The sequence below is a fragment of the Phycomyces blakesleeanus genome (genome assembly GCF_001638985.1).
Source record: "Phycomyces blakesleeanus NRRL 1555(-) unplaced genomic scaffold PHYBLscaffold_3, whole genome shotgun sequence".
NCBI lineage: Eukaryota > Fungi > Mucoromycota > Mucoromycetes > Mucorales > Phycomycetaceae > Phycomyces > Phycomyces blakesleeanus.
This window is the reverse complement of record NW_017265136.1, coordinates 1,566,840-1,590,431: the sequence shown is the minus strand read 5'-3', so window position 1 is coordinate 1,590,431 and position 23,592 is coordinate 1,566,840. Positions and strand designations below refer to the sequence as shown.

Genomic DNA, 23,592 nt, shown 5'->3' with positions numbered 1-23,592 from the left:
TTAATCTGTTTAAGAAATCCGTGCAACTTGGCCAACATACACACATACATACCTATGGACTTGACGTATCATATTCGCTTTCTCAGACCAACTTATGAATCTTTCACACCATTTTTTTTCTCTCTTAAAGATTCATAGTTAAAATGAACCTATATCACAATTTTATATCAAATTATCCGTCAATATTTAACATTATTCTGGTGTATAGATAATACAGTAGCACCGATTAAAAAAAAATGGTTGAACACTTTATAATCAAGAACTTTTTACATAACTGTAAGAATCAACAAATTTGTTCAGTATAGCATGGATCCAGTGGTTTGTACCTCCAAAGTGCATACCACACCAGCTGTGTCTACCTAACCGAATATAATGCACACATACTTTCTCTATTTCTATCTCTTGATTTTTTTTCGTGTTTTTTTTTATTATTATTTTATTTATAAAAGAAAATAATATATATATATAAAACCGAAACATTGGAGGGAGGAAAGGATGCGATAAAAGAAAAAGAACAAAACGAAAAGAAAGGGAAGGAAGGAATGAGTGATATTTGGTAAGATGTTAAAAGAAAATAAAATAAAAAGTAAATTGATCAAGATTTGTTGTATGTACATAAAACGAGGTTCTCCAACAAGGCAAAAAAAAAGGGATAAGAAAACACTAAAGAAAAAGAAAGGAAAAATAGTAATAGTAATGGTAGTAATAGTAGTAGTAATAATAGTAATAGTAATAATAATTGTAGTAGTAGTAGTAGTAGTAGTAGTAGTAGTAGTAGTAGTATAGAAACAAGTTTTTTTCTGAGGTCCAAATTCCTCTTATGCAAGATGTGTATGATGATAGAAAAGAATAGCAGTAATAAGAGAAAGAGGGAAAGAAAACAACAAGTAGCTTCAACGAAAGAGAGATAAATAAAGAACAAAAAAAAAGACTTTTATCTTGGTCGTTGCCATAGCCTTCTCAAGCCATTTGGATCATTTGTTAGGCTTCTTCGTTTGCCTTTAGGACCATGTTTTTGAGGAATTTTTGAAGAACGTGGCGCATGCGCTGAGGAGTCATTTTGGGCGAGTATTTGTGCATGCGATACTCCAGACACCGACTGATGATATCCTTTGACACAAACGATCGCTGAGACTGTTGGTCTGGTCTATTATCATCCTGCTGAATATGGTCTCCGAACCGTCTCTTTTTGGGCAACACAACCGAGGTGGCAGGACGACTGTAGTAAAACGAAGGCGACATCCAATTTGCGTGCGAGTTCTTTTGTGTAGATGCCGAGTACCACGATGGTGACATCGACATGCTGGGCAGAATCGTATTGGTAAATGAAGGCTGGTAAAGTGGCGGTGGCGGTGGCGGCAGGTGCGGTTGGCGGGTCGAGATAGACATTGAGGTCGTCGATCGATCGTCGTCTTGGTTACCAGACTCACCTGGTGGGGACGACGGTTGAGGAGATGATGGTGTGGATCCCGATACCGATGCCGAGGATGATGCAGCCAGATGAAGATAGTTGTTTCGCATGGCAAACTCTGGTGGTATGATGTCCAAAGTGACCGCATTCGTCTCGTGGAGGTTCTGGATGGCCTGAAGTATCTCTGGTACGTACACATACTCTAGAAAACATCTGTTCTTGAAGATCTTCTTTTCTTGCATGCGCTGGATAATCTTCTGCCAAAAGTTGGTGCGTGTGCTCCAATAGGGCCAGCCATACTGCATTAGCACAATCATATTTCCTGCTTTCTCATCCCATCGCATTGCAGAATCAATCGATGCCATTCCGCCCTTTTGTCCGGATTCGCTATCCAGACTGACAATCAAGTGTTTGATGCACCGAACCATCAAACCTTCTTGGGTTACTCTCATCATACCAAACTCGTGGCCCTGGAAGATCGTGGCAGCGGTGTAGCAGTCCTTTTCATCCGCAATAAAATCGTTTTCATCAAGTCCATTCGGTGTAGGGAATACAGAAAGAATAATCGCAATCTCCAATGTCGATTGCTATAATTAATATTTAACACGCAAACACAAAACATTTATAAGTGAGTAAATTAATACCAATATATATATATATATATATATATATATATGTATCTTACCTGTAGGCTACCAACCAGCAGATAGATCACTCCAATATTATAGAGTACTCGAAAGGCAAACATAAACGGAATCTCAAACTCAAGTTCGCTTGCACTATCTTTCTTCTCTCGTCTTCTCTGAAGCTCAATACGATCACAGATCGTCTGGGACAATTTAAGCGCCTTTGCTAGGTTTCCAGGAACCGAAGGCTTTTAAAAAAAAATTAGAATAAAAATTCAACCCCGGTCATTATAGATATATAAATACATATGCTTACTGATGAAAGGGCAAGATCGCTTCTGACTAACAAGACAGCATTGTGGATATCAAATGGCAGTTTATAGGTATCAATAGACTTGCAAAATTCTATGCAATTTATAAAAAGATAAATCTTGGTTAGCCTTGATATTCCGAATACTACTACTTATATATTGGGCTGTATCAAACAAGCAAAAAATAATAATATTTAATTTACCTTGTTCCCAGCTGCCATAAATGTTTGCCCAGTTTGTGTTAGGTGCCGCAACATTAGCCCACTCCCAGAGATCGACAATGTGTCGCAGGCAGTCGGCAGCTTTACTTAAGATCTGAAGTGCTTCGTCCACACCACGCATACAGTAGGAATCCAGTCCTTCTCCGCGTTCTAAATTAACTCCCGCTGCTGTTGATGTTGCTGGCTCCATTCTAGCCTTTTTTCGTTTGCTACTGTCGTTTTCACTATTCCCATTTTCGTCTTGTATTCGACTTTTGTCAATAGAGTTGGCTGTTTCGGTAGAGTGAGCATCTCCTCCCATTAACGTATTGACAGGCTTTGATTTTTTGGGTCTTTCTTCTCCCCTGTTACTGTCATCCATACCATCATTACCATCGTCGTCATCGTTACCGTCGTCATCGCCATCATCATTATCACAATTAACACCAGTATCATTCTTGTTGTTGCTATTGTTTTCTTTATATTCATTTGTCAAGAGTGTCCGATGAGGTGCAAGTGAGGGCTGTATAGCACACACAGGAATCAAACACGTCTTTTCGTCTTTGTTGGGCGCATTGTCATCCAGACCACACACTGCTCTGTAGTACTCGTGGCTAAATTCGACAAACTGGGCCGCCACTGCCATAAACTCACACATGAATGCCACTGCCACATGAAGCTCTTCGTGGTAGTGTGTGCCATCAGACGGAGGTGAATCAGACTCGCTGTCTTCGAGATCGAGTCTGATATATGATCGTTGGTTTTTGAGATATTGGAATCTGTTGACATGAGATTGAAAGCATAATCTACCAAGACGAGCATATCTAATAGTGATAATAAGATAAGATAAAATAAAAGAAGATAAATAAAGTTAATATACATACACAAGCACAAACACAGATATTCCCTCTCGTCCTTTTTATTTTGTCCCTGATTTTCCTTTTCTTCAGTACTTTACCCGCTACAGTCCAACATCGCACAAGTGAATTTTGTCAATTCTTCCCATTCACGTTGTTCAATATAATATTGCTGGCCAACCAGCATGTACTGTTCGAATAATTTGTAGGATATGACGATGTAGTGTTTGCTGTCTGTAGATTTTATGGACGGCTGCTTATCTCCTCTTGCCAGCATCACGCGTTGTTTCCATAATCGAGGTAACAGTTCGGTAACTATTGATATTAAGATTAAGATTAAGATTATTAGTATTGGTATTAATATTAATATTAGCGTTATAAATATAAATAAATAGTGCCAATTAAGCCCTATTAAACTTAATACAAATAAGATTGCACAAATAGTATACTATACAATAAAATAAAATAAAATAAAATAAAATAAAATAAAATAAAATTGCTTACCTAATAATTTGATGCATTTCTTGCTGGCATCTGGTTTCATGGCCTGAGCACACAAAATTAGTAATTTAATGGAGCGTATCTAAAATAAATAAATAAACACACGCCAAAAAGAAAGAAAGTGGCACAATTGGTTAATTTTATATCCGGATTCACATTACAGTAATTAGCAGAAGAAATATATTATATATATATATATATATCTTTTTACCAAGTATTTATACGCGTGTCGTGGGTATGCTTGAATATAATCAAATAAGACGTGGAATGCACGAAAGGTATCGGCTTCTTCAAGATAGCCTATAACCACCACACAATAATAATAATAATAATAATTACTATTACTTTTACTTCTTCTTTTTTTTTCTCTATTTTTTTTTACTTTACCTGTTGCGCTTTCTACTATGGTTGACTGGATCAGTGCAGGAAGAGAAGCAAAGAAGCCTAATGATGTATCAATTATCAAAGAGAAAACAAAATCAAAAATACTGGATTTTTAGATAAAGAAAACATCTTTGCTTGAAGAAGAGCAGCAAAAAAGAAAGAAAGAAGATAAAGAAGAAGGAGAAGAAACGAACCTCTTTCTCTTTCTTTCTTTTTTTGTTAATTCATTAATTCATTAAGTAGATATATAGATAATACTATGATACATATCTCTCTCTCTTTTTTTTTGTTCATGCTTTGATACTTACGGGTCATGTGGGTATCTTTGGAAGGGTCAATATGGTCTGCAATAGTAAGAACGTATTTCTGGAATACGGGATTATCTGAGCTGTTGGTTTGCCTGCGAGACAAATTTATGTCAGAAATAATATGTTGCTTCTTTTTATATATTTATATATGTATAAGCCATAAGAACAAATATACTTACAGCATAACAAACGATTGTATAGCTTTTTCAAAGTTGCTTTCTTTTACAGCTGCCTGATGACTTAGGAACTACAAAAAAATGAAAAGAAATGAAGGGTCAAATTAACTACACCAACTAAAACATGTATACAAAGAAAAGTAAGGTCTCGGAACTACTTTCTTACTTCAGTCTCAAAGTCATATGTCGATGATGTGTAGGTCCGGGATTCATCGTTTCTTTGTCCAGAAGTCGTGGCAGGACGGCTAATAGACGTGTCTTTAGGTCCTTTTTCTGCCTGACCGTCAGATGAATCAGGGGCATGGGACATGGCAGCAAAAAGAGGAGTGGAAGGGTGTGTATGTGTGTTCAAGAAAAAGTACCAAAAAAAAAGAGACAGCAGATAAAAGCTGTCCCACGCATGTGTCGATTTGAGCGCTGAGCAACAAAAAAAAAAAAGAAAGAGAAAACTAAACAACGCTTGTTAACCGAGGCTTGCTTACCTAAAAGATTTCAAGGTCCGGATAAAATTCCCAAAGAAAGAGGAGAGCACCAGAAAAAAAAAAGATAGCCTTGCAAAAAAAACAAAATATGGAAAAAAATGGAAAAATAAAAAAAAAAGCCAATCGAATGTCTTTCACAACTATGTAGGGGATTCAATTATAATCGCAAATATGTCGTTTACTGAAATATATTTTTTATTACGATTTTATTTATCTTGGATATTAAGTCTATTTAATAAAATAAAATAAAAAGTCAGGTTGAATCAGTCTTTTATACTTTAGATACTTCAACCTTCCTTTACTTGTATAAAGGAGAGACAACTCAAATAAAAATCCGAAAATAGAGGGAGAATAAGGAATATTAAATGCCTTTTGCCTTGAGAAGCAAGAATGATATCCGGTTGGTATTTAAAAATAAGTGCGAGGAAAATACAATGGCAATATTATTAGAGAAAAAGAAAGTTTAAGAAGAATGGCAATACTGCCTTTCTTTTTTACTTGCTAACAAGCACCAAAGCAATGACAAGCTGTCTAGATTAGTATAGGAATTTACTAGGCCAGGCATTTCATTTACTACAAATCTTTATTTTTGTTTTATTTTAAAAGAAAAAGAAAACGTAGATTCTAGAAGTGCATTTAATTTACTTTTAAAAAAACACAAATTCACATTTTTTACGCTATATTTATATTTGATTTCAATGTCCATCGGATCCAAAAGCAAAACGCCAAAAGAGGAAACCTAGAATATTCTTCTTTGCTGTACACACACACATGGGGCCATCATTACACGAACAAGGCATCTATTTGCCTTGATTTATTCATTTGTTTACTTTGTACGAATAGGAAAGACGGAAAGAGATAAAGAGAGGGAGGAAAAAGAAGAAGAAGAAAAAAATGTAGATCAGAAAGCCGGGATTGATTGGTTGTCTAATATTCTTTCTGTGTATCCAGTCCATTAATACACATACAGCTTACCTAAGCTACTCTCTTTCCTCGGACCACTGTCAAAAGGTACAAATCCAATAAAATGTAGTACAGCTAAATCCAATATACACACACACACACTTATTCACATTACTCGCCATTAATCAATATTAATATATATATATATATATACAAGTCAACAAACATTGAAAAAGATCATAGGAGTAAGAGTAAATATAATTCATCTCTTCGTCTCACTTATTTATACACTTTGTTAAGATCAACTTTTGTATCTATAAAACGACACTCCAATATATGTATATGTATATGGCCTTTATATCAAAAAGGCATTATTGTTACTATTATTTTAATCTGTCGATGCCTCTGTCGGAGATCGTGTTCCACGCTTTCGACTCTTGACCTGAACAGGTCCTTCGCTAGAATCCAGCAACGGACTAGAGCTTGTGATCCCACTCGACAAACCCGTGGACTCTGGCACAGAAGAGTTTACAAGCAATGGTGCTGCCTCTTCATTGTCGTTAGCTTGCCTATCTACTCCTCCCCCTCTTTCTCTTTGGGTATCCAAGGTAAATGGAAGTTGTTGTTGGTTTGGTGTTCCTTCAAGACACCCAGGGCAGCCTTCCAGAATAACTCCAATTCTATCTGATCTAGATCGTTTTCGCAGTAAGCCGTGTTTGGCTCCTAGCAACAGAACGTAGCCCACATAAGCCGACCAGAGCCACAAAATACTCTCGAAAAAGTAAGGCCAGAAACCACCGTAGAAAGCTGCAAGCGCCGCAAGTTCGGATATCCGCCACAACAGATAGACGATCTCGAAACCCTTGAACCAGGCCCGTTCATAAAGCTGCTGAGAGCGGTGGCCATCGTTACTGTTGCTATTGGGGTTACTGCGACAATAAAGATCACAGGAATCAACTGTACGCCAGGCAAACAGGAGAACAAAGACAGCAATGTCGTCGCAAAAGTGCATGGTGGCATACATCCAGGTGTCGGAGAGCGGAATCCATTGTTGATTGAGAACAAGTCCCCACATGTAAAAAGTTCCCAGTCGTTCGTCGGCCGTCTCTCCGGTGGGGATAAACTCTGCCCTGAACCAAGGCAAGCACACCAGGCTAAGGATTGTAATCCAACACATAAACCAGCTCAGGAAGTCAACCTGGGGGAGTCGTACGAAGCGCAAGTACCACAAGAGACACTGTCTGTAGAGACCTTGATAAGGACTCTGGTCTACCTGGTCCAGTTTGTGGATTTCGACCAAGATCTGGTCTCCTTTAGACGGGTAGATATCTGCCCACACTTTTGGCACCAGCAGCAAGGTCAGTAAGCCAACTACGGCCAGGATCGAAAGTCCTCGCAGGGTGGTCGCGAGCTGGCCCTTCATGACCAATTTGCCAAAAATGCCTGACTTGATGTAGAGGCGCGAATGATCAACTCGGAACAATACCTCGGATTGGCCTACTTGTCCATCTGGTGCTGTGACCTGAACAACCAGGTTGTGGGTCTGAAAGTCATTAAAGTCGTTGGCTTCCCAAGAAGACACCCAGAGCGGCAACGACGAGTTTCCGACAAACAAGGCCGGGAATGGGTGGCGGTTTCCGTCGACAGACAGCCGGACTTTGAGCTCATCCGGGCTGTATTCAGAGAAGATGAGCATTCGGATATGGGTACTTGTGCCAATTCGAGCAATTGGTTCTTTGTGGGCTAATGTAAACTGGGCGTCTTTTGGATTGGTGATCAAGATGACCGGCGCAGGTTTGATAGGCGGATCGGGCCACTCCAGTTCCGGCGAGGGTTCAAAGGCTCCTATTTGCGCCAATGGTAGGTCAACGTCCACAAATGAAACCAAATCGTGGTCGACGGCGACAATTCGGTATGCGCCATGGTCCTTGAGGTCTCCAACCTCGAGCTCAAGTGTGTCGGATGTTGGATCATAAGATTTCAATACATCGCCTAGACCTTTTTATGATTGCAGATAAATAGATATACCAGAAAAAAAATGAAAAAAGAAAAAGTATATATATATGTGTGCGTGTGTGCGTGTGTGCATGTGTGCATGTGTTTGTGAGCTTTGAATATCTATGGGGTCATTTTTTGATGCTACTGTTATTGCTGTTTCATTACCAGCAACAAGACGATGAAGATGGCCACAAAAGTAGACACTAATATGCTGGGCAATGTCGTGGTAAGTGTGGCCAGTTGAAGAAGTACCGAAGAGTACAGTTGTGGTAGGATAATGCACAAACTACCAAAAACAGACAGACAAAAGAAAGAAAGCATAATTATGTATTAGTAACAGATAATACTAAACTAGATTAATAGATGAACACAAAATCAAAAGTAAGTTGCAATAGCAAGGTTAGTTAATAATGACAATTACAAGAAAAGTGTGGTTGTATGATCCTTCCAAGACTTCTGCCTCTAGTCGATCCATAGTGGTTGAAGGCATGTAACCGAAAAAGTTGAAAGGTCGAGCTGGACCCTTTTTGGGACTAATGAATTATAACATATACGCACACATATATACGTATATTATTTGTTAAATGAATCAATTAGCTATTAACATATATATATATATAGATATTCTTTACGGCTTACCACACATCAGCAGCAATAAATTTGTATTGTCCAAAAGTCTTATTGGCGCTCCAGCTGTAAACTCCCTGGCCTTGTTCTACAAGTGAGGCACTCTTTCCGTATTTGCGATAGAGGTTTTGATCGGAGGACCAGGAAGCCATGTTGAAGCAATCGTGGTTTCCTCGCAAATCATACCACGGTGTGTCTGATCCTCTTTCTTTTACAGCTTTTTCGTAAATTTCCCACTCTTCGGCTGATTGATAAGAATTCACTCCTCCGGGATCTTTTGCATCTGTTAAATCACCCGTAACAACCACAAACTCTGGTCTATATATATGTATATGTAATAATAATAAAAAGGGACATTATGCTTAGTAACTAATTTACTAAAAAGTTGAAAATAAATAGATAGAAGGAGACATGGTAATAAATAGTGTATATATATTTGGTGTGGAAGTAAACAATACTTGATGGTTGGAAGCGATGACTGGAGAAAGTGTAAAAAGTTTTGAGTATGGCCTTTTGTCTTGAATCGAGAAATGTGTATGTCAGAAACCTGAAACCAAAAAAAAAAAGAAAGTTTTAGATTACGCGACATTTTTTTTGTATATCTATATCTGTCTGTATTTTATTGAAACTTGCTTGGATAAAATAGAATATATTAGAGGGTTTGGCTCCAATGACTAGTGGATCGTAAATTTTTTTTCTCGCATTTAAGAGGTCGAGATCATTGTTGTCTAAATGACTTTTGGATGGACGAAGACTTTTGGTTGAATCACGATACAGATTACATGCTCGTATAAATGCGATGAATGTAATGACAAGACAAAAGAGTGTTGATGGTGATATTCGTTTATTCCACACCATAAGTGTAAGCAGGGAAGTCTATATGCGTATATAAAATACAAAGAAAAATGTTTATAGGAACAAAGAAAACCAATACCTATAAAAAAAAGGGTATTTTATTACTATGGTTACTGAAATAAAACTATTACTACTACTATTATTATTATAATTTATTTTAGAAAATTGATTTCATCATTGCCAATTGAGATTCAACTCTATAATGCCTCTTTTTTCTTATCTAAAATAGTTCGATTGTCTAATATCTCTATAGTATATATAAGCGCTTAAATTATCTTTGCTTTCTTATCACTCTTGTATTTATAGCATTTATAAAGTAGAAGAAGAATTCAAATATTGTAAGGCCAAAAGCCTGAATCTTAACACCTATACACACGTATTTATATAGAAAAGTTCTTTTTTTTTTCTCTCTCTTTATTTTTGGTCTGTTTGTTTGTTTGTTTATTTGGATCTACTCTGTATCACTTCTTTACGGACAGTTATTTCTCTTCTTCTCCTGAATAATTAAAGGAACAAAGGAACAAAGGAACAAAAGGAAAAAAAAATAGCACGATGCTTTGTAATAAGAGGATTCCTCACATGTACACAGTTAGAGTGTCTAGAATGTATATATATATATATATATACACGTCTTTTATATTTTAATGCTGTATATAAAAAAGAGTATTTACTGTATAGTCTAAGACAAAATGCATTTATGGGTTGATGTATGTGTGTAGGTTATGTAGGTGGATGAAGTGAATAAGCATGTAAATAAAGTAAAAATAGTAAGTTAATGTAAAAATAAATAAATAAATAGAATAGAATAAAAGAAAGTAAAGGAATATTATATGTACAAAAGAGTTGGATTTTGTGTAAAGTGCCTCATTACTTTGTGGGAGTTATATAAAGTTGGCTCTGTATTCTAATTCACTCACGCATCTATACACCCATACACGCACTCGATCACGCACTCGATCACTCAACTTCCTCACACGCATACACACACCAACTAAGGATGTAAAGTGAAAAGGGAGTGTCTGTTTTTTTTTTGGTTTTTGGAGGAAGGGGAATAATTCCCCTTAGTCTGTCCATGATATCCGGGGTGACATTTGGCCATCAAAAGAAAAATCTTGAGTTGATGCTGTACCGTCAGTATCAACCAGGCTAGGTGGAATGGATAAAGTATCATAGTTGCTGCTGTTATTGTTGATTGTGCTGTTGATGTTGATGTTGATATTGCTGCTATTGCTGCTGCTGCTATTGGTGTTGTTGATGTTACTGTTGTTGTTGTTGTTGTTTTCTTGGAGAGATTTAAAAAATCCCAAGACATGGTTACGTGTCATGGGTAAGGATGATGTGTCATGATGTGTTCCTGGTAAATAGGCCATTCCACGATCAGTTGTCTTCCACCATCGTACCCGCCGAGTCCTCAGCCCGCCGCAATCACCATCACCACTGTCACTGGTGTCCGGATTGTCGGTAGACTGCATGTACCAAATTTCTACCTGGACATCAAATGAATCCTTGTGTTTCAAAGTGCGCTCCTCAAAGAGGTTGTGCTGCATTAGATTCTTATCAAATCGAACGTCCATCTTTGAAAACCCTTTCTTGTGTACTGCATCCAGGTCTGCGGAGGTTTTGGGCTCAAGTTGGAGCCATCGCCCGTCTCGGTTGTACTCGATTTCGTATATAATCTTATGTGGCTGGATCAAACGCTTCAGTCTGTATTGAACATTTTCTAGTTTTGCCAGGTAACGATCTGAAACGAGATTCTTAGCGGGTGGTTCCTGAACTGAATCGGTAACTAGTTTTGATCGTGCTTTTGACAGTTTTCTAGATAACCAGCGGTTACAAGGATGCTGTGCGTGTGATTCTGTATTCGATAATGATGATGAGGTTGTTGGTGACGCTGATGAGATTTTTGCTGGCGTTGTTGGTTCTGTGGGTGTGTATATGTGGTAGGGCTCGATGACAAGTGAGGATAGATTGAGTGCCCGCATGCTGTGAGGGACACAGCGGGAGGTAGGCAGGTTGATTTTGAAAGAGGGGGTGTCTGTCTTTTCGGCTGGTTCGTCAAAGGGATCGTTGGAGTTTTGTAGAGAGTTGGCTGAGGAGTTATTGGGACAACTGGCCGACTTTTTGAGTTTCGAAATCGCCTTGAATAGCATAATTTCTTATGGATGGGGTGTACGAAAGGAAAAAGGAATATAAAGCAAAAGAAAGCAAGAAAAGGGTGATTTGAGATATAAAGGATATCTAATTATAAATATGTATATAAATATATATATATATATGTATAAATCTTTCTAATTATATATAAATATAAATATAGATATAGATATAGGTAACTAGGCAACTAGGTAACTAGGTAACTAGGCAACTAGGTAACTAGGTAACTAGGCAACTAGGTAACTAGGTAACTAGGTAACTAAATATTTGGCTGATTTGATATTTATTTATTTATACTAGTCGAGTAGATTCTTCACCGGAAACTTTTTTTTGAGTTTTCATGGCCTCCGTTTTGATCTCTTGGTCTGCGTGGTGAGGATTTTTTTTTGGGCTTGTGACAATCGGTAATAAAAACCCCAAAAAGATTTCTCTCTGTGTTTGTGTGTGTATATTTGAGTGCGTAGGTTTGTATATGATTATGTGTATATATGTATATATGTATATATTGTGCGTGTGTGCCGGTAGTGTGTTTATGTGGTAAAACCTGTAAAATTGTTTATTGTTTGTTTTTGAAAAATAAAAACAAGAATATTTATATATGAATATATGTATAGAAATGACAGTCTTTATATTTACACATATACACACATACACACACACACAAATATACGCATGTCATCACAACTTCTTCTTCTTTTGTGTTGATAGGGGTGTATGGAAGATGTTAACGATATATATATATATATGTTTGTGTACTTATATCAAAAGTGAGCAATAATAATAATAATAATAATAATAAAAACGGGGTGGTTTTGAGAATAGTTTCATAGTAAAAGAAAAAAAAACCAAGGCGCCTGCCATTTGTGTAAATGACTACAATACGTTGCAGGAGTATTGAGACCAGCTGTTTATTTGATCCGGCATTTGGTGTATAGTGTATAGTGTATCATCCCTGACCACAACCACGTTTTCAGACACTATCTAACCTTTTTACCCTCCTTTTATTATCAGTATCATTATTATTGTTGTTAGTCCCCTCACCATTAATATATTCTTTTTAAATAAAGGGTTGATAAAATTACAAGTCAATAAAAGTAAGATAGTAGACATTAATTTTTTCTTTCTTTTCCTTTGGCTTGGTTTGGCTTATTGCTATTGATATTGCTATTGCAGCTACTATTACTGTTATTATTAACAATTACCTAACCTTAAGATTTCCGTTGTCATGGAAACAATTCTATGTTACAGTATGATGTCATGTCTGAAAAGTCAAAACATATAAAAGTAAAAAAAAAACAGAAAAGAGAAAAAAAAAGCAAGAAGCACTCTCTTATTTAAGGACAAGCTTAATACGCCATATCCCATGACACTACATACTAGTCAGCGAAAAAAAATCCCCTCAAGCTTATGATGCTTGTGCATAGTTATTAAATGAACCATCTAAAATACGAAACTTTCTCTCTTTTTCTATTCAAAACCATTAAGGATTCAGATTCAAGCCAAGCTGAGCCTTTTTAGCTTCACAATTGATATATATATATATATATATATATATCTTCGTTTTCTAAAAACAAAAATCATTTCTTATTTTCTACAGAATATAATATCATATTGCTTTTAAGTATGTGTATGTGTTGATGGATTAAGGTTTATTAGAGCATAGATATAAAATTATAGCCAACTTCTCTTCTTTTTGTAGATAATTTAAACAATTTCTAGAAACTTTTCTTCTATGTAAGCCCAGTGTGTAACATTTTTCAATTTTTTTTTAAAAATAAATAAACTTTGTCCAAAGAGTAAAAGAAAAAAAAAGAAAGAAAAAAGAAGAAGAAAAGGCTTGGCGTATCACAATTTCTTTCTATATGCGTGTGTGTGTAATTTATGCATTTCACCACCACCAGCTCTTTACCTCTTTCTTTAATTTCACTTTTTTAAAGGAAATATATATTCAAATAAACCAAAGCCGGATAGCCTAGTTTATTTATGAGAGCTGGTCTAGAAATGGGTTACTAGTATAGAGAATGAGAGGTATGTATCTCACTTGGAAATAAATGATCTTAAAATTACAACAAACGCAATTTATATCAAACCACATAAATTAATGAAGATTGCCAAAAACTAAATCAGATAATTTCTTGTATTGTTTATTGGAAAGTAAAGACACAAAATCAGATAAAAGAGAAACTAGAAAAGTCTATAACACAAAAAGAACATTAGTGGTACAGGGATTATGAAAAATTAAAAAAATTAATGAAGAAGATCTCTTTATGTATGTATACGAGAAAGGAATGCCAGTGCGTGCTGTAGCCCTGTAAGTAAATATCGGACCACGTATAGCCAAATGTTTGGTTCAAAAAGATACATGTATATCAATAATGAGCCGACAATATCAGGCTGTAAAGAATATGGGAGAGTGGTAACCCTCCATGACCTCTACCAAGCTACAAACTAGAGCGAAGAATGCTATTGACTACTATTTTAACTTTCTCTCGTGTATAGTTGGTAACATAGAGAAACACTAAATCTCAAATTTTAAATTGTATTAGGACAAGATGAATAATGAGTCTTTCCGCCAACACAAAAATGGCAACAGCTATATAATTAAACCATTCCGGTTCGCTTGGGAAAATAAATAAATAAAGAAAACAGAGATTAGGGACATATAAAATTTCACATAGTTTAATACAAAAACAGAAGCCTATGATTATAACAGATAACTTGACCATTTGTTGTCATGGGAGATCCATGGCAATAGTTTGCAGTTAGCCCACTATATATGCGTGTGTGTTCAAGGTGCTGGGTTGTTTGCTTATAAATTTTTGTTTAAGAAAGAATACTAATATTAGTAGTAGTATGTGCTATTCAGTTAGTACTCGAGCTAAGGTTTGTTGAAAACAATCGCTTTCATTAACCTTGATGTTTTTGCTTTGTTTTGTAATAATAATAATAATAATAATAATAATAATAATAATAATAGATATATTTTATCAATTGGCAAAAGGTTCAAGTAGCATAGGAGTCTGACACTTCTGATATTCACAGTTCTCTTACGTTGAATAACTTTAAGCAGCTCAAGATATCATCAGCGAAAACTAAACATCCATAATATTTATTATTATCTTTAAACCCTATAACTCCTTTTTTTTGTCTCCAAAAAACTCACAGAATTCATAATATATATATATATATATATATTTACACATATTTAGAGCTGCTTGGCAATCTGTACTGTAATTTTATTTCTGACAAAAGAAACAAACAAAAGGCTGTACTCCCAACTCAACTCAACGCTCGCTATATTTACCAAAGAAAGATCTTCAGCTTAATTGATTAAAATTTTCATATTTTGCACTACCCAAAATTAAAGATTATCAGAATCATTGTTACATTGTAGCCTCGATATTTTCCCTTTATTCAAGTCCGATGAATTAGACGTTTGATCTTCGACTTAAATTGAAGATTGCCAACGAGTTTACAAGGACAAAAACAAGAATAAGAATAAGAATAAGAACAAGAACAAGAACAAGAACAAGAACAAGAACAAGAACAAGAAGTAAAATATAAAAATATAATATCAATTTTTTATCATCATTATTGAATCATTATAAGTTTAATATAAAAGGCTTCTTCTTCTTCTTCTTTTAATTTTTTTTTTCCTTTTATCATATCCTTTCATTCTTTCCTTTGTTTTGTTTTGTTTTGTTTTGCGTTGCTTAGCATCACACTTTGCTTAGCAAGAAAATTAAATGTAAGAAGAAGAAAAAAAACCCCCTCTTTGTCAAAGATATAGAAATAAAAAAGGAAATTTATATAAAAAAAGAAAAAAAAGTGTAATCGTATTTTAACCTAATGTGAAAAAGGTATTATTTAGAGTGTGCACGGTTAAAAAAAGCATATTTTTATACATATGAATCGTATTATAAAAATATAAAAAAAAAATATTACTACACACACACAAACACACACACGTACACGCGCATGTATTCTTTATACTACTGAGATTATAAAGCTCTTTAAGATTCAGCAATATAAATTTTTCTTTTTTATTAAAATAAGGTTTTATGTATAAAACAGCAAAATTCTATTAAAAACCGCAAGGTATCAAAAAGTACATAAAAAATCAAAAATCAAAATAGAGTATTATCCGAGAGAGTAATTATTTTTCGAAAGGCGATAAATTTATCCATGTATGGAAGTGCCGCTATACGAGAAAATCTTATACTATATATGGATAATCTGTCATTTGTTTATTTTATGTGTGTGTGTGTGTATGTAGATGTAAAACAAATTAACAAAATTCAGGTACGGGTTTTTCTCTGAGCAATAGACTATAGATCCCCTTTTTTTTGAATTTAAGATGTAAATCTACATATCAAGGCTTAAAATTCTGTGTCATAGATAAGTTTGACATACAAAAAAGGAATATATTAAATATTACTGTATTGATGTATACTATATATATATATATATGTGTGTGTATTAAGAAATAAACATGTATAGTCTATCGTTATCTGTCACCAATAAGCAATCTATTAATATGTAATATCTTAATCTGTCTTTTTTTTTGCCCCAAGAAATATGGGGTGTAAAACATAAAAAGACTCACTGTGAGCATGGATACTTTCCTTTTCTACATTAAAATATCCACTCCTTTCTCAACAAGAAACAATGAATTGTATAAAAACTTATATATATATTTGCGCGCGCATTTAGAAAAGGTTCCTTACTTGAAAGAAATGTTACATGTGTAGAGATAGTCTATTCAAAATAGAGAGAGAGAGAAAGAAAAGAAACCAATAATAAGTGTAAGCGTAACATTAATAGCAGCAACAATAAAATATTTTTCTCAAATAATGATTAAGCTTACAAACTATTTGTATCTCTTTAACGGAAAAATTAGAAAATCATTTTTAATGACTAAACTCATCAAATCCCTTCTTTTTTTTTAACTGAAATAAGAAGCTGAATACACCGGGCATATGATAAATACATATGTGCCTATATACATTCTCACACACTCTTTTCTCTCTCTCTCTATCGTTTGCGGAACCATCAAGATGTTCTTTTTAAGACTTACTACTTATACTAATACCATTTCTACCCCCTTACAATAATAGAGGAATTAAATAAATAAATAAGTAAATAAATCTACGCTTTCCTATCGCTTGATTCTAATTCGTCTGAAGATTCCAGACGCTCAATTGTCCAACGCTGTCTAAAAAAAGCCTTATGATTTTCACCTGTAAAAAAAAAAAGAAAAGAAAACGAGGATAGAATGACTGTTACATGAATGAATTCTAAAGGACAATAAAATAAAAATAAAAGAAAAAGAATAAAAGAAAAAAAGAAAAAAAGAAGGAAGGAAGGAAGGAAAGAAGGAAAGAATTCTTGTTAAACCACACGGTTTAATAAAGCCAATAGAGAACAACGACTGAAAAGCCGCTTTTTACTATTACTATTATCGTTTCTTTTTCTTCTTAATATTATTACTATTATTTACATACTCATGTATAATTAAAGCATTCTAGAGCTTGTTATGTTTCGCATAGAAGAGTTTCAAGATTTGCTTATTGAGATCCAAATCTAAAACACATTCCTGTTCTCTTTTTTACTGATGTAGTTTGGCGGACTCTTTATATATTTATATATCAATCTTATTGTTCTTGCTTGTTGCCGAAAAGACCGAGAGAATAAGACAAGACATAGATAAGGCGTGTTTAATAAAAGAGTGTTTTGTTTGTCCCTCTGATAAAAAGGCTCAAGAGGCGATATATATATATATATATACATACATATATTATTGTTTAAAGAGATGATCTATAATATGTAACAGCAGTAACAACAACAAGATATAAAGTATAAATGTAAAATGCAAATGCAAATATAATATAGTATATTACAGAGATAAATAATCTAACTAGTGAGATTAGAAAATAAAGATTAGCACCAAGGCTTGTATCTGTATTTTATTTTATTTTATTGCCTAGCAAAAATTGACAAGCAGTATTGGTATAAATAAATGTATATTCTCTTAAGATAATAATACAATAAGAAGTTTAGAATATCATAAAATAGCTCAACATCATTGTTGTATATTTCAATACCCAGAAACCAAATAATTATCAGCCAATACTTTTTTTTTCTTGGCTGGCTGGCTGACTGGCTGACTGGTTAGCTTTATGAATACAAGTATATCATAACTGCACCATGCACATACAAACACACATTGATTATTATTATTATTATTTTTCTAATATTACCGCGCAGTGATTATAACTGTGCCGGTCATTAAAATTCAAAATAAAAAAGAATATTTTTGTGAGATCTGAGTATTAATTAAAACGTTGAAAATAATTTATGTGTGTTTTGGCTGTATTTTTTGTGCACAAACTTGAGCCACACGTTCAATCGCCTATTGTAAATTTGTGTCCAATCCAAATTAGTATTGAGTCCGAAACCTTTTCTCAATTGAATGAAGGGTTGTGTTACAATAAAAAGAAATGTGTTTGTATTTCTTTTAAACTTTTTTTAGATTTTATAGTTTGTACTTTTTTTTTTAAAGAAAAAAAAATGGTATTGTAAATGAGCCAGAAACACGGTTCTGTTCTTTTTGTTCTTTTCATTATATACGTATGCCCAAAGTAAACTCCCTTATTTTCGTCCCCCCCCCCCCCCCCAAAAAAAAAAAAAAAAAAAGAATGAGTAAACCCTGTTTTTAGTTTCATTTTTCTTTATTATCACACATAGATATAGACAAAGCTAATACTTTAGTGAGTACAATTTATTAAAGATCAAGATATCATTTTTGTAGTTAACTATTTACATATATACTTTGACTTGATTTCTTTAGCTTTATCCTTAAAACAGATGTGTATAATACTTGATAGGCATGAAATTATATTATTATTGTTCAGTACAGAAAAAAAACTATTCAAAATAGTTATTTATACAAGTGGTGTGATATAAAAAAAAAGGATTACAGAAATATTAGTAAGAGAAACGATCTATGTAATTATTTCACAATTCTATTAATCTTTTTTTCTTCTTATTTTAGTTGGGTTTGGTAAGGAAAATGAGCTTAAAAGATAAAAAGGTTAGTTTGAAAAAAATAATAATGATTTAATGAGTGAAGTGTAGGTGATGAAGTGAACTAGATATAGATATAGATATATACATATACATATACATATACATATTCTAGAGTGTTGGAAAGAATATAAGGGATGTGCGTTTGCCTTTTTAGGAGAAACGGATATTTCTGCAAGGATAGAAAAAGGACTGATGGTAAAATAGACACAAATGTATACAATATAAATAAAATAAAAATCCTGAAATCAAAAGATACAAAGATACAAAGTGTTCTAGCTGGTTGTATGGCTGTATATTCAATGTGTTGTGTGTGAATACATACATACATATTTGAATATGAATATTGGTTTGTTTTACAGAAAATATTTTAGAAATTAGATGGGATGATGTATAAGATTGTTTTTTCTTTTCTTTTCTTTTTAATTATATGATTATAGATCTAATGATATTTAAGTTTAATAGTTGTAGCTTTAAGTGTAGGTATAGCTGTAGGTGTGAACAAGGAACAAGTCGATTTTTTTACGATCACTCAATACGACACAATATAAAATAAAATAAAAAAAAATGTTAAAAAACGAGTATGCGGTGTGCGCGTGTTTGAAAAGTTCTTGACAAGCCTGCCTTATTGTTCGCTAATTAGGAAGTAAAATAGAGTGAACAGACATTCAGGAACAAATAGGAGAACAACAAGGGCATTCAATTGGTTCTATCATTCTTTTTTTTTTCAAGTCATTGTATAATTGTATGATTCCCTGTGTTACCATTGTACATCAAATGGTAAGAAGAGAAAGTGTTTCAGAGATCTTTCTTTTTATATCATACTGTATTGTATTGTACTATGTCTACCTAGCTACCTTGTGTATGTATATTGTATTTTTAACATGGATATTCACATTCTTATTGTCTCTTGGTTATTTTGTGTGTGTATGTATGTCATTCGAATTCATGTACTCCCCGACTAGTGTGTTTAAATAAATAAAATAAAAAAGGAAACCAATGTATCTTTCATAATCATAATCATAGCCATCATACTTTGTGGCAAAGTCTGAAAAGAATAAAGGCATTGTACACTTGTATAGAATGCTTACATACATATAGCCCAAGATATAATATATATCTTGCTTTTTAAAGCATTTTTCATGATTGCATTGATCTTTTACAAGGATTGTTACTCAAGAAGAAGATAAATTTATATAATATAAAAAAATAATAATAATATATTTGTCATGAACGGCATGTCATTTACGCCCAGAAACCATTTTCTCTTTTCTTTTCAGGTAACACCTTCCATTTTAAAAAATATATATAGAATATAGATAAAAATAATAAAATAACACTTTTCTGAAGATCGAAATTTGAATAGCATTTTTTCGATCCTCACAACAAGTTGGTTTACAAATCAAGTTAATTCAAATATTCTATATACTTGGCTTAATTTTATGTAGATTACTACAATTACTTAATCTAGAAAACTACCACACAAGTACACACACGCTATTTACACCATACACACACGACACACACTACACACACTACACATAATAATTATAAAAAAAGCAATCTATATAAAATAAATCAAATAACATCAAATTCATAGAGCTATATACACCCACATCAATTCAATCATTCAAAACAAAGAATTCACACAATGAAGAAGAAAAATTATATCTTAGATAGATAGATAAGTTGAATTATTTTTAGTTTAGTTTATTGAAAATAATAAGGATGATAAAGACTTGTTACATGTACTATATATTGTTCGTATTCGTATTCTTATTATTATTATTATTATTATTAATATTAGTATTTCTACTAGCAAGAAAAAAAAATTATATATATATATATAATTTAGACTATGGAAAATCGAGGGTTTGGGTATAAATCAGAGGTAAAATTAGGTGCGCGGATATAAGACAAGTTATAGAAAAATTTAGCTATATTCCTAGTATAGACATTTATGTTTCAATAAAACAATAAAACAATAAAACAATTATAATAATTTTTTTTTTTAAAAAAAAAAAAAACACTTTATTCTTCAATTGTATTTATATGTGCTGTGTGTATGTAGATTTGTTTTTGGCATAGTAAATGACTTTAAAAATATTTATTTGGTGTATTTGTGTGTATGAATTTTTTTTTCTTTTTCTTTGGTTTTAAATATATATATATATATTATATATAAATGTGTGAAATCAATATGCATGTCAATAACAGTAGCAACAACAACAACAACAACAAAACAAAAGCAATACAAGGTAATAGTAGTAAAAATAAAATAAAATAAAATAAAATGAGGAACATGCATGGATAATTTAAAATAAAAATAAAAGTAAAAATCAAGAGGGTATGTACAATGCAATAATGGAGATATCTGTTAAATAAGAAAAGGGTGGATTGAATCAAAAGAATAGTCTGCAATCCAGTGCGACTATTCAGAGAGAAGGTAATATGAGGGATAAGAAAGAGAAAAAAGAAGAGTTACTGACTAGCTTAGGAGATTTGGGTAAATATATAAATAATGTGTGAGAATAGTTGAATTCGGAGAGCATGTATATATATATATATACAAGCATTGATGAGAGAAAATAATGATACGAATAAGAGGAAGAGGTAGAAAAGGTTTGGTGGAAAAAAAAAGCAGTAAATGCTTAAAAAGCCAAAGCAAAAGTTAAAAGAGCAGATTACTGTTACTGCCGTTGTAAACAAAGGAAGCTTCTTCAGCAGGCATGTAGAGAGGAGGGTACACAAATCCATCAATGGTGTTTGGGAGAGGAGAGACTGAGCTGGGAAGGGAAATCATCTCGTGAGGATAGATCGACATTTCATTAAAGGACATCAGATCTTCAGAAGGCGAGAGATAAGAGTTGAACTGATTCATGCTATTCTGAGCAAGCTCATCGATAGCCTGGTAGGATTCAGTATCAAGAGGCCATGAAATACCGCCAGGAAGAATATCCTGAGGAATAAATGGCTGGTGTTGGTGTTGGTGTTGGTGTTGCTGAAGTTGAAGCTGAAGTTGCTGAACATGTTGTTGCTGAGCTGCGGGCAAGGCGTTATTTTCAGTGATTGTGTCAAGACTAGCCATCAATGGAATTTCTGGAATTGGTGGGTAATTAGCAATCTGAGGGATCTGCAGAGTGCTTGTTGGCGAGCTAGTGACATTTGGGTGGCGAGACTCGTTGGCGGTAGTCTCTGGGGTAGGTGGTGGTGAGAGTTGGAAGACTGCCTCCTTACTCTGCTCAGTGGGTGAATTATTGGATCCCTTGACATTTGACTTCTTGGCTTTCTTTTTCTGAACTGGAGCAACAATAGTAGTAGCAACAGAAGATCGGCGAGAGAGAGGCGAGCTTCTCTTCTTCGACAATGCCTGTGATGCTAGAAGGGCCTGTTTGCGAAGACGTTCATTCTCCTTACGAAGCTCCAGAATTTGAGCCTTGAAATCTGATTCTCGCAGTATAGTATTGGAAACTAAATTAAAATTATATATTTAGATATTTAGATATATTACAGACAGAGGCATATATATTATGTTTGATTCTCACCAAAGTCAAGGGATCGTGCAACAATCATTGTCTTGCTTGGGCGACGCTCGGTCTGAAGGGTTGGTAAGGCATGTGCCAGTTGTTGAAACTTTGTGTTCAAATGTTCGCGTCTTTGACGTTCGAGAGCGTTATGAGCTGTACGCTTCTCGCACTGAGAACTATGATCATAAGATTATGAAAATAATAAAAATAATAATACATATATTGTAAGTATCGATGATTTAATACAAATAGTAATAATTTCTTACCTTTCATCCAAAGTCATCGAAGAACCATAAGGCATACCTAAGGCACCAAAATTTTTAAAAAAATTAAAATTAGAAACAATAATTCATTAAACTTTATGTGCAGTAATATTATTACCAATGCTGTAAGGTGAAGAAGTACTAAAGGTACTGATAAAGTTGTTTGTAGAGTGACGGAAGGGACGTCCAGTGCTATTGATTCTGAATTTCTCTGAAGACATTTTTTGTATTTGTATTTGTGATTGTAATTTAATCCTTCTTTATGGTGTAGTTGGTGTTGCTGTAAAGAGCAAAGAAAAAGGAAGTAGGTTTGTAAAGGTGGGAATGTATTAAAAGAATGAGAAAGGGAATTAAAACAAAGGAGGTTTCTTTTATACTCTTTTTTTTATTTTTTTTTATTCTATTCTATTGTATTTTTTTTATTTATTTCTATTATTCATAAAAAAAAACAGTGTACATATATAATATATATAATATAATATAATATAACATAATATACACACAAAATTGTTTGAAAAAGTCGTGGGGGAGGAGTAACAATACGTATCAATTGAAAGGGGGGGGGGGGGGTCAGAATAACTGCCGAACAAAATAAGAATACAAAAATGATTGCAAAGCACCTCAATATGGTATATTATAGGCGCAGATTTAAATTATATATATATAAAAAATTGCGCTCTATTTTTTTTTTTTTTTATATTTTATATTTTAATTTATTTTTAAAAAGAAGTAATGTTCTCAATATTTTGAAACACTTTGCGCAAAAATTATCAAAGAGCTAAATTTTCAATAGAGATGTATATTATAGAATACGCTATTCTTTACAAATTTCCTCTTAATAAATCTATTGCGAAAGAAAGAAAAGATATCAAGTATACAGATAGTTTCTATTAAGAAATCAAATTTCTCTATTGTTTATCAACCCA

The 23,592-nt window shown here is 33.6% G+C and overlaps 4 protein-coding genes across 4 annotated transcripts; all 4 read right to left on the bottom strand.

The window, feature by feature from the left end:
• Positions 1 to 418: 418 nt before the first annotated feature.
• Positions 419 to 5,084, bottom strand: PHYBLDRAFT_179624 (hypothetical protein; the record flags this gene model as incomplete). The annotated part of the gene is made up of 11 exons (XM_018438180.1): positions 419 to 1,998; positions 2,097 to 2,285; positions 2,354 to 2,442; positions 2,552 to 3,372; positions 3,507 to 3,720; positions 3,910 to 3,952; positions 4,118 to 4,206; positions 4,294 to 4,350; positions 4,599 to 4,690; positions 4,778 to 4,845; positions 4,941 to 5,084. The coding sequence occupies 11 exons, from the start codon at positions 5,082 to 5,084 to the stop codon at positions 982 to 984; spliced, it is 2,823 nt and encodes a 940-aa protein (XP_018296672.1). The 3' UTR covers positions 419 to 981.
• A 1,314-nt stretch (positions 5,085 to 6,398) lies between these two features.
• On the bottom strand, positions 6,399 to 9,672 carry PHYBLDRAFT_179623 (hypothetical protein). Its single transcript, XM_018438179.1, has 6 exons — positions 9,418 to 9,672; positions 9,243 to 9,331; positions 8,797 to 9,102; positions 8,579 to 8,690; positions 8,323 to 8,443; positions 6,399 to 8,157 (listed from the first exon to the last, which is right to left on the bottom strand). Exons 1-6 carry the CDS (start codon positions 9,640 to 9,642, stop codon positions 6,548 to 6,550), a joined length of 2,463 nt encoding a protein of 820 aa, XP_018296671.1. The 5' UTR covers positions 9,643 to 9,672; the 3' UTR covers positions 6,399 to 6,547.
• A 1,028-nt stretch (positions 9,673 to 10,700) lies between these two features.
• On the bottom strand, positions 10,701 to 11,789 carry PHYBLDRAFT_62613 (hypothetical protein; the record flags this gene model as incomplete). The annotated part of the gene is made up of 1 exon (XM_018440991.1): positions 10,701 to 11,789. One exon carries the CDS (start codon positions 11,787 to 11,789, stop codon positions 10,701 to 10,703), a length of 1,089 nt encoding a protein of 362 aa, XP_018296670.1.
• A 9,350-nt stretch (positions 11,790 to 21,139) lies between these two features.
• Positions 21,140 to 22,967, bottom strand: PHYBLDRAFT_77090 (helix-loop-helix DNA-binding domain-containing transcription factor). Its single transcript, XM_018443226.1, has 4 exons — positions 22,785 to 22,967; positions 22,670 to 22,706; positions 22,422 to 22,579; positions 21,140 to 22,347 (listed from the first exon to the last, which is right to left on the bottom strand). The coding sequence occupies exons 1-4, from the start codon at positions 22,885 to 22,887 to the stop codon at positions 21,548 to 21,550; spliced, it is 1,098 nt and encodes a 365-aa protein (XP_018296669.1). The 5' UTR covers positions 22,888 to 22,967; the 3' UTR covers positions 21,140 to 21,547.
• Positions 22,968 to 23,592: the final 625 nt, after the last annotated feature.

What these genes read in the sequence shown, in the direction of transcription:
- PHYBLDRAFT_179623 (XM_018438179.1), bottom strand. Translation starts at nt 9,642, where the DNA reads ATGGTGTGGAATAAACGAATATCACCATCAACACTCTTTTGTCTTGTC. An exon ending in ATATATTCTATTTTATCCAA is followed by an intron (nt 9,332 to 9,417) that starts GCAAGTTTCAAT and finishes TTTTGGTTTCAG; the next exon opens with GTTTCTGACATACACATTTC. An exon ending in TCTTCATCGTCTTGTTGCTG is followed by an intron (nt 8,158 to 8,322) that starts GTAATGAAACAG and finishes AATCATAAAAAG; the next exon opens with GTCTAGGCGATGTATTGAAA.
- PHYBLDRAFT_77090 (XM_018443226.1), bottom strand. Translation starts at nt 22,887, where the DNA reads ATGTCTTCAGAGAAATTCAGAATCAATAGCACTGGACGTCCCTTCCGT. An exon ending in TTCTTCACCTTACAGCATTG is followed by an intron (nt 22,707 to 22,784) that starts GTAATAATATTA and finishes TTGGTGCCTTAG; the next exon opens with GTATGCCTTATGGTTCTTCG. An exon ending in TGCACGATCCCTTGACTTTG is followed by an intron (nt 22,348 to 22,421) that starts GTGAGAATCAAA and finishes ATTTTAATTTAG; the next exon opens with TTTCCAATACTATACTGCGA.